Here is a 10,326-nt window from a genome sequence, read left to right as displayed (position 1 = left end):
CAGGTGCGCCCCCCCCCCTGCATGCTGGGCTTCCCTGCAGCACTTACGACGTGGATACGGTGTTCTCCAGCTGTATGACCCGTGGGGCTCCCCGCATCCTGTTCACTTGGGCCCTAGTCAGCTTTCGAGGCTTGCTGTCGTCCCTGGGCTCCGACGTGCCTCCGATCCTTTGGCAGGCCAGGTCTTCCCCGATAATTTTGAGCCTGCGCTCTCGGAGGTTCTCCGGGCTCTCCTCTACCTCATCCCCTGATGACTCCCAGGGGCTTTCCCCAGCAGAGTCAGTGTGGGCTGGGGAGCAGTGGGCCTGGCCCCGATGCCGGGACCTGTGCAAGCTCTCCATGATCACATTCTCTCCCACCGGAGTTCTGTCCTCCTCAGACCAGGCTGGTGGCAGGCCCCTGGGAAGACTGCCGCCTTGTCGGAGTCCTGCCTCTGGCAGATCAGGGGCACTTCGGCGTTGGAGGGCTTGGGGGTCAGGAAGCTGGGGGCGCCAGGGAACATCTCGGAGGTCCAGGTTGGAGAAGGTGAGGCGCGGGTCCCTTCGAAGAGCTCGAGGGCGTAGACGGTTTAGCGGGGAGCGGAACCCCTTGGGGGAGTCTGAGACCAGCGTGCCGTAGCCTGAGTCTGAGGTATCATCCTGTACTGAGGGAGCCTCTTCCTCTGTGTCTTCTGTCACCACCAGTTGGGGGATGACGGTGGTGAACTCAGGAGTCCTCCTGTGAGGAGTGAACAGGCAGTCAGGTGCTCAGGGGCCAGGTAAAGCCCAGGGAGTTCCCGCGATCAGACCTTAGCGGTATGGCCCAAATTTACTTCTCTTGTCTCCTTTACTCTGATTGTTTTTCTCAGCTTGCTGGCTTAGCTGGGAGCTCCCTGAGCTCCTCTAAGGCATTTAGCTACGAACTGGGTCTAGGACCTTGTGTCAAGCATTTCCGGTGTGCTTCTAGCTCCCCGAGGTTTTCCCCCAGGGGTAGATTAATTTTTTTCCTCCTTAACCAGGCTGCGGAAAAGCTGTGCTATTCTGCTCAGTCTCTGGTAATCTGGACCAGCCAGCTCCTTGCAGCTGCCACGTTCTACAAATCCAGCCTGCCCATCACTCTCCATTCCTTGGGGCAAAGCCTGTTCGTCTCATGGAGCTCATGCCCCTCATGTCTGTTTTCTTTGCCGGTGCCCACCCTAGGCTGGCTAACTCCTTAAGCTGTCCCATGCAGGCTTTTCAAGGGCTGGTGCCAACCTGCTCTTTGATCTCAGGTCCCTCTTGTCCCCAAAGCTGCAAGGCTATTGTTCACCCTTGTGGGTTCCCCTTTTCTCCCTCCCTGCCTGAAAGGTCCCCACTTCATTTTGGGAGGCCCCATGATCCATGAGTCTTACCGGCCCTCCGTGCTGCTCTGAGAGCCCTCCAGAGAGACTGTAGAGGGCGTGGAGGGCCTGGTGCCTGGGGACTGCTCCTCCCCATCCCGGTAAATAGCCAGAAGCATTCTCTTCTGTTGAGCGAACTCTTCTTCCTTCAGCTTTTTCAGGTATGCCTGGGGGAGGGGACATTGTCATTAGAGCTCTCATTTATTGAGCACTTCCTGTATGCCAAGCAACTCAGCAAGGGCTTTATGCTCATTACCTTAATATCCACAGCCGTAGATACCAGGCAGATATAATTTTTGACTCCTATTTTACTATTGAGAAATAGAAACTGAGTTTAAGTAACAGCCAAGGTCATGCAATAAGAAAGTGGATGGAGCCAGGATTTGAACTCTAGCTGGTTCTGAAGGGATGTGGAATGAACAGAAGACCCATTTTCCTACTTCTAATGTTCTTCCTGCTTCTCATGTTCTCAGGTGGGAAGCCCACTACCTGGTCTTCCTCTTTCAGGAAGCCCTCCCTGATTGATGATGGTGGTGGTATAAATGCTTTGAATAGTGCCGGGCCCTCAAATTACAGGAACAGGGTCTGTCCTGGGCTTGGGACTCTGCTGTCCTTGGGGAGAAAAGCAAAACCACTCCAAGGGGAATGGAGAGAGGATACACTACATTTTTGGTCTTTTTTCACCTCACCATTTTCATATAGGTACTATCAGAATAATCACATTGAAAAGTGGTTTACAAGGCACTTCCACATGTACGTCATCGTTTGACACACCATTGTCCTGCAGGGTGGAAAGCAGGGATATTGGCCCATTTTACAAAGAGAAAACAGAGCTGAAAGGGACGTGCTTAGGGTTGCACAGGCAGTGTGGCACACCTGCCTGGTCCTTTCTTTTTGAGTCCTAGTTCTGTAACTACATTGTTTTCAAGGGCAGCCTGAAAGGGTAAATCATTACTAAAAGGCAGTGTTTACTCAGGGGAGGAGGCAGCAGAGCCTGAGGAGAGAGTGGAGGAGGAGGCTTGGCCAGTGGGGAAGTAGTGCTGGCTGCTGTGGGCAGCCCTGATAGCAGGACTCACTGCTGTGGCTAGATCATTGTCAGAATGTTGGAGAACTTCCAAGCTGATAAGTCAAGGATTGTTGTCTGAACTTTCCATCCCTCCCTCAATTCCCCCACAACATCCAGCAGCTAGAGGGATAAGGTCTCCCACAGCAAGGGGCCTCTAGGACGTATATGAACCTGCAGCTCATGGATACCTGGACCTTTGCAGAGTCTCTCCAGAAACACAGAGGTCGCTGGGCAGAATCAGAGACTCCTCAGAGAAGTGGATGAACGGGCAGAGAAAAATGGTATCAGGTTTCCAGCTGTCCCTCTCCTGGCCCTCCAGCCACTCAGGCTCCCGAGACACAGCAGTGCAAGGATTCCTAGCCATCCCAAAAGACTTGGTCTGTGGCCAGAGCAAGGGATGATGGTGCCTGGGGACAGGGAACAGGCACAGCAGGGTCAAGCCCATAATGTCCTCCCCCATCCCAGACCTCATCTCCCATCCGATTGGAGAGTGGGGCAGAAAGGCTGGGGTCCATTTGTCCTGCTGTTAGCTGTGCTCTCTGGCCCCATGAGACTCAGAGCAATTTTGTTCAGGATGTCCAGGGCAGGGATGGCATGTGGAGGAAAAGAACTGAACGAAGACGGTGGTCCAACAAGGAACCCCGATATCTGCACCTCCACTAAACTTGTCCTGGCAAGAAGCAGGAAATTTGGGGGGGGGTAAACCAATACTGGGGGACAGGGTGGTCTGAAGTGTCCCAACCATTCCAAAGCCTCTCCTGCAATCCTGGGAGGGCTTTCTCAGTTTGGCCAAGACAAGAGACATGTTGGTGGCAGGGTGGGACTCGAAGAGGAAACGTGTCTGTGCCGGAAGGTGACACCCTCACACAGCCGGGAAGAGGGGTGCCTCCCCCAGCACGATTCTTCCCTTCTTCCGGTGCTCAGCTGGAGAACTAGGTCCCTGAGAGGAAAGACCCCCTCTCCCTTGCCAGTGATGGTCCTCCAGGGTCCCCCGGCAAGGACTGGCGCCCATTTCTTGAAGGTGCCCACGGCCTGGTCAGCTTTGGCCCTGCCCACCACTACCCCTTTGCCTTCAGGATGACCATAATAAGCATTTCTGGAGTGACAACTAAATTCCAGGTTTCCTGCCAGGCAGCTTTCAAACCCAGTTCCCCCCTGTCCTGCAGTATGTGCTTCCCCAGTCAGTTTCCGCGGACCTGGGCCCAGCTCACAGAGGGGCAGCGACGGGGAACTGGAGGCCAGGCCACGAGCAGCCTCCACCCCTCTGCCTTCCCAGCCTCCCTCCTTCGCGTCTGGGCCTTCATCTTGGACAGCTCTTTCTGTTCTTTCCCTCTTCCCAGCCCCTAAATATGGGTATTTCGCAAGTGCAGTCTCTTCTCCTTGGAAAAGTGACTAAAGGCTTGAGCTGCCAAGGCTAAATCCGGGAGGACTCAATCTCCACATGTCTGTAAGGAGCAGAACACAGCCTGCCCTCCAGCGAGGAGGCTGTCCTCTCCTACTCTTCTACTGCCCTCTTCTGTTTACAAGTGAGAGAAGTGGACAATCTGAGAGGAGATAATAGCCGGAAACGCTAACCCCAAACCTTCAGGGCTCTTTGTTCAGCTGAGGGAGGCTGAGAACTCTGTATACTGGAGGCAGAAGCTACTTCCTCTGCTCTATGAGCCGAAAAAGAGACGGCTGGAAGTGAACTGCATTTGCAATAATCACCAGCAATTTGAAGGGGTTCCCTTCAAGTTGGGGGTGGGTATCCTCTGGAGCCAGGAGCCAAAGAAGAGAAGAAAGTTCTGATGGTGAGGGGTGGTTTAAAGAAAAAAAGGAGGTTGCCATCTAGTAAGGGTCCCCTACCTACGGTCCTGGGGAACCCTGAGGCGTGGCTTTAGTCCTGTGCTTCCCTCAGACCCACCCAGCCTTCTGTAAGACTTGATGAAGGGCTGGGACTAACCACATCCCCCCTCACGGGCACTGTGCTGGCACCGGGGGCGAGATGGTGGTGAGAGAAGACCCCTGCTACCCACAAAAGGGGCCTGTAACAGGGGTCACAGCAGATGGGGGACCGCACTCTATAAAAGCCACCCCTACCCTCTCCCTACCTCTGGCTTCCTGGGGACTGTCACCATTTTGCTTAAGGGTTAGGAAATGGGGTCCCAGTGCAGCCAGCCAACACAGATCTTAGGGTTCCATCTTTCATCCTTATTCTCACCCAAACTCTGGGAGTGTGTCCCAACAGCCCCTAAGATATCTCCACTTGGCTATCTCCCACCAGCTCCATTTCAAAGCGCTTCAGTTTAAAACTAGATATTACTGCCCTGGCCCCACCCTGCCAGGGAAGGCACAACTAAGCAAACAGGTTTCCCTTTTTAATGACTCCCGCCCTGCAGGGAGACCACTGGCAAAGTTGGCTGTCCAATGTGGACCTTGGGGCCAGCCCTCCTTTGTCCTGGGGAACTGGGCTGCAGGACATCTCCAGAGAGTGATTATGCCTGCTCAATCTGACACTTTCGTTGAATTATGGGGTGCTCTCATAATTCACCCAGATCACACAGCTTGGAAAGAGTAAGCTTGGTGTTGGAAACTAGATTTCCATGCCTTCCCCATGGCATACCTAGCCCTCCTTTCTTTAGCTTTTCTTCTCTGGCTTTTTGCAGTGTGTCTGTGGCAGTGAACATCAGTATTTCACATCCAAACCAGTCCATTAAAAGTCCCTCACCAGCCCACCTACCACACTGCCACCAGACGATTCATGCTGATTTTGCCGTGGTATTGCCTTGCTTGAGAGTTACAGTGTCTCTCTCTTGTCACTGTGAATTTAGGTCAGCCAGGCCACACTCAAACTTGTGGGGTCCTGCAAAACCTGGCCTCTTATCACCTGCTCACACAAACCCTTTGATCCAAAGCCAGACAGACATGGATCACTGTCCCCAAAATAAATCCAGCCTATCAGCTCCCTTGAGACTTCTGCTTGCGGTTTTCCCCCGTTTTGAAAGTCCAGCTCAAATCTCTAGCCTCCTTTGGCCACTCTGCTCTTGAAGTGGGTCACTTGTAACCCCTAGAAAGATACTTCTAGGTACTAAACTCCAGAAGCTGTGAACAGGACCTGATCTGGAAAGGAGGTCTTGGCAGAAATGAAAAGACCCGAAGCCAAGGATCTCAGGATTGAGCGTGGCTTCTGAGCTGATGTCTTTGTAAGAGACACAGCGGGATTTCGACAGAGACTTGCAGAAAGGCCGGTCACGTGCAGACGGAGGTGGAAATTGGAGGTTCTGCACAACTGTTATACTTCCAATTCTTGCACACTTCACTTAAACATTGGGAACACCCTTCCCATTCACCCTTGGGTGACATATTCCTAGACATGCCCCTCAAAGGTGTTAAGGCCTCTCAGCCTACCTGTCTTCCCTCCCCGGCCCACCCACAAGACAGAAGGAATTCCTCCCTTCTTGACCCTAGTTCCAGCCTCCATTCATGACAGTTATTGCTCCACTAATGTCTTTGAACTTTAAACTGATGAAGTTTAGAGGGGAATTGTTTTAGGGTCTAGAAACCCTTAGGGGAAGCTATGCTGGTTCTTCCTGTGGACCGGCACAGTAGCTGACTGAAGACTTTCCCCAGGTCTTCTGGGTCAAGGAGCATCTCCCTCTTGAGGGCACACAGGAGAAGCCCTAGGTCCAGTCTGAACCTGCATCCACCCAGCCTCCCTCTCCTCCTCCTCTTCGCTTGTGTTCTTGTCTCCTGAGTTCCAGGGATGTCCCTACCATCTCTCCCACCCCAGCGTTCACATACCTGGGCCTGCAGGGTCTTTTCCAGCCACTGGACTTGGTCTGCAGCACTGGGACAGTGCACAATGAAGGCGCTGGAGAAGCACTGGAACTCGGTGAGGTGGATCACGAGGAAGCTGTCTGGGTGGAAGACAAGTCTGCTTCAAGGGGAGGGCCTTATTTGGTCCCCACCCCAAGCCCTCGGTCCTCTCGCTGCAGAAAGGGAGCAGGAAAAGGCCCGCATGAGAGACGTACTAGGGTCTCGGAGTGGTTGGCATACAAGCTTCTCCAGCATGTACGGGGCACGGATGACCTTGACTTTGTCTGTTTTGCGCTGGGGCTTGGTCACCAGGAGCACGTCAGAGAAGAGGAGCAGGTACACATCCAGCTGTGTGCGTGGGCAGGAGAAAGGCAGGGGTCAGCTGGAGCAGGGAAGGGCGGCCCAAGGGTGGGAGGTGCGTGGGCACAGGCAACTGTGCAGACCACGGGGTGCCCGAGCCACCAGGGGTGTCTGCCCGGCCCCATGCGCACCTGATAGACAGGCTCACCCAGGGGCCTACTAACACCCGGAATTCCGCCAGAACCCCCTCCTCTCCCGGATATAGGTAGGCCCCTGCTCTGCTCTAGTTCCAGCATCTCCCACTCATCTCTCCCTCCCTCCCATTTTCTCCGCAGCCAGCGCCCTGTTGTCTCTGCTCCGGTGCTCTGCCTCACCTTCCCTTCCCGGCCTTCCTTCACTCTGGCTGGTCCCTCATGCAGCAGCTTCCTGGTGTGCTCAAAAGACACCCCCGTCATGGGAGCCATCAGGTTCAGGGTGGAGAATGGGCGCAGACTCTGCACGGCAGAGGGAGAGGGTCGGCCGGCTACCTCCCCGCCCAGGCGGCTCTCTGTTCCGTCACCAGCATCTTCCCCGTCTAACCTTTCCGTATTGGAGGAAGACGAGGCCGGTGCTTTCTTTTCACACTTTTGAACTCGACCCCTTGAGCCCTCTTCCTCCCTCTCCACCAAGGACTGTGGGCTTGCCCTCCCCCTCTGCCCTTTTTCTTTCAGGTATCTGCTTCATCCTCCGCTCGGGCTCTCCCTCCCACACACATCTCTCACCCTCTCCACCTCCTCGTTGGACAGCTCCAGCACCTCGTAGGGCCCGATGCGTTGGGTGGCAGCCAGCAAGCTCTCCTGCTCTTCATGGTAGCGGATTTGCTTATTGATGTACTTCAGGAACGACTCCACCTCTTTAATCTGCGTGGGGTGGGGTTGCAGGGACGAACAGCCACGCTGTCACGTGCACATGGGGAGAGACACCCCGGGGCTCCTGGAGAGCGGCCGCCCCAACTCCCAGGTCCTGGACCAGCGGGGCCGCCTACCATGGCTTCCAGGGCCTTCTGGGCCTCGGCCTCCGGGCTCCGCTTGAGCACAGCGTGCAGCAGCAGTGGGTACTTGGTGATGCGCTGTTGGGGCTTGATGAGCAGGTCCCCCAGCTGCTGTCTCCCCGAGCGCTTGTGTTTCTCACACCACTGCCGGGAGGCGGGCAGGGCTCGGGAGGCTGCATGCTCCCTGCTACCCCGCCCCTCCCGTGACCCAGCTGGAGTAGCCCAGTCGTCTAGGGTCCACCCCATGCCCCGTCCTCGCACCCCCCTTTCCCACCTGCACGAAGGTGTGGAAGAGATGGTTAGTGTCTTGCAGCTGCCGGGCGTGAGACATGATCTGCTTTACTTGCGTGCAGTACTGGACATACGGCTGGAACCGTTGCTTGAACTGGACAGAGCAGGACGGCAGCGGAGGGGAAGAAGGGCATGAGGTACGGGCTCTGGCCGCAGAATGTGGGGAGCATGGAGAGGAGAGAGTTCTCTCCCACCACTCCAGCGCCCCTGCCAGTGCCTCTGAGTCCACGTGGGAGCTGAGGCCCCACGAGGTGGGAGGTTGTGCCTGCCGCTGTGGTGTGAACCCCCAACTGGGCCTGCCGCACCCTGCCACCTGGCACCTACTCCCCACCATCAATAATTCAGCTGCAACGTTTTCAGGACACTGAAGATCCCATTTCACCCTGGGGTGGGGTAGGGTGAGGTCCCGAGGCTCACCCAGAGCCTTGCTCCTGCGGAATCCTCCTGAGTCCCCTGCCCCCCCCCCCACTTGCTGGGGCCCACCCCTCCTTTCTTGGCTGGATAAAACTATAGGAGAAAGTCTCATTCTAGGCCTCTTGCTTTCTCTTATCATCCTTCTCCAGGGCCCTGTGCCCTTTATGTCCCCATCCCCACCCTCCAGGGGAATCTCCCTTAGGCCTCCTAGCTCCAGGCTGTATTTGCCAGAGGGCTTGGAAGCAAGAAGATCTTTGGTAGGTGATAAGAGCTTAAGCTAACCTTTCTCTGAAGCAGCTGCTTTTTAAAATATATATATATGTGTGTATAAATATATATATAAATATATAAAATATATATATAAGTATATATGTGTGTGTACACACACACACACGCACACATATATACACTTTTTTTTTAACATCATTCTTCCTCTTGTGTGAGGTAGCTGCTTTTATAATTCATAAGGTTTTCAGAGGATGGGAGGGCTTCATGTCTATACCCAGGGAACTAAAGGGCAGAGTTATGGTGATATTTTTTTGGGGGGGGGGCTATATCTTCAGACCCCCCCCCAGTCATGAGAGGCTTTGAGTCTGGTGGGCACGCCCTCCAGACAAGACCGCTCTGGGCATCTGCAGTCCTCCTAGCTGAAGGCAGCCCTTCCCCACACCTCACCATCAGGAAGCCACTTTGCAGACTGACAGGGTCCAGCGGCTGGCCAGAGGTGCGAGTCTCCTCCAGGGTGGGCCCCAGCACCTCATCCCAAAAGCTCTGGTGGACTCGAATCAAGCTGGGGACATTTCCAAAAAGGGTCTCAGCCGACACCTGCAGGAGGGAGTAGAAATTTGCAACATGTCTTAGCGGGTCACCGTCAGGCAGCACTGGGTGGCCAGGCTGCTGAGGGTGATGGTGGGGTGGTGGGCAGGGGAGAGGTGGCCTTGACAGTGAGCCTGAAAGATCTGAGGGACTCCAGTCTTCCCTTCCACTTTGCCCTCACTGAGGGGTGGGGGGGGCCTTGGGCTGAGTCCAGGAGTGGGGAAGAGGCTGGAGGCCTGACACCTGCTTGGCCTAGAGCAAGAAAGGGTGTAAGGGGGACAGGCAGTTGTACTGCCCGGACAGCGGCAGGCTCGCTGTCATCTCACATCCCCACTCCCCAGACTCAGAGCTTGGGAGGTGTCGCTCCAGGTATCCCCAGTGAATTCCCACTCACTTCCGTCAGCAGTCCCACACGCTGCAAGTTCAGCAAACCGTTGACGAGGAGCTAGATGCAGGGAGAGAGGGGGGGTCTCAGTGCATGACCCCTTCTTTACGAGACCCCAGACCTTCAATGCCCGCCTTCACCCACCATCACCACTGTCACCCATTCTCTCAAGATCCCAGGCTCAAGCCGGGGGGATCTCTTGACATCCTGTTCTGCCTCAGTGACCCCCCTGCTTCTGGCCTGGGGATGGGGATCATGTAAGAGGTCCCCATGGGGATCCCATGGGGAGCGGCTGAGATCCCATGGGGAGCGGCTGAGGGAGGCTCACGTCGGTCATGATCTTGAGCTTCGTCACGTAGATCAGCTCGGTGGTCAGTAGCTCCCACAGTGCTTCCTGCTGGTGGCAGAGATCACGGCTCATCTCCTGGGGTGTGCAGAAGCTGGTTCAGTTGAGAAGAGCAGACCAGGAGAGCAGCTACCATTTGCTAAATGCTCCTGGTGACCTTCTAATCCTCCAGAGTGGAGGTGGTATTATCCCCATTTTATAGATGAAGCAACCGAGGTACAGACAGCTTTGCTGTCTGGACCAAGATCTCGCCAGTAAGTGGCAGAACTGGGATTTGAACTAGAGTGAGATGCCGTCAAATGTTCCCCCCCACCCCGGGGCGTTCCCTGGTGGCGCAGCGGGTTAAAGCACAGCACTGAGAAGCTAAAGCCACTTTAGCATGAGTTTGATTCCCACCTGCCCCGGAGGTGACCACATGGCGTGGCAGATTCTCCTGAACCGCCCGCTGCTCCCCTCAGCAGTGTACTTGGTCAATCTGCCTGTTCTGCTCCCCACTCTGTCTCTGGTGAAGCCTCTCACTGCCCCTG

The 10,326-nt window shown here is 55.3% G+C and overlaps 1 protein-coding gene across 1 annotated transcript in view; it reads right to left on the bottom strand.

Annotated features, from left to right (window-relative positions):
• Positions 1 to 43: 43 nt before the first annotated feature.
• Positions 44 to 10,326, bottom strand: part of PLEKHG6 (pleckstrin homology domain containing, family G (with RhoGef domain) member 6) — a 12,945-nt gene continuing 2,662 nt past the window's right edge. Inside the window, exons 4-14 of the mRNA XM_012732324.1 lie at positions 9,782 to 9,877; positions 9,463 to 9,513; positions 8,928 to 9,077; positions 7,822 to 7,932; positions 7,542 to 7,691; positions 7,279 to 7,416; positions 6,892 to 7,011; positions 6,433 to 6,565; positions 6,203 to 6,318; positions 1,369 to 1,523; positions 44 to 716 (exon numbers count right to left, since the gene is read on the bottom strand). Of these exons, the coding sequence (XP_012587778.1) occupies positions 44 to 716; positions 1,369 to 1,523; positions 6,203 to 6,318; positions 6,433 to 6,565; positions 6,892 to 7,011; positions 7,279 to 7,416; positions 7,542 to 7,691; positions 7,822 to 7,932; positions 8,928 to 9,077; positions 9,463 to 9,513; positions 9,782 to 9,877 (1,893 nt within the window). The remainder of the gene's footprint in view (positions 717 to 1,368; positions 1,524 to 6,202; positions 6,319 to 6,432; positions 6,566 to 6,891; positions 7,012 to 7,278; positions 7,417 to 7,541; positions 7,692 to 7,821; positions 7,933 to 8,927; positions 9,078 to 9,462; positions 9,514 to 9,781; positions 9,878 to 10,326) is intronic.

Source organism: Condylura cristata, unplaced genomic scaffold (assembly GCF_000260355.1).
Source record: "Condylura cristata isolate star-nosed mole 26May11 unplaced genomic scaffold, ConCri1.0 scaffold00034, whole genome shotgun sequence".
NCBI classification, from domain to species: domain Eukaryota; kingdom Metazoa; phylum Chordata; class Mammalia; order Eulipotyphla; family Talpidae; genus Condylura; species Condylura cristata.
This window is presented reverse-complemented; position numbering and strand designations above follow the sequence as displayed.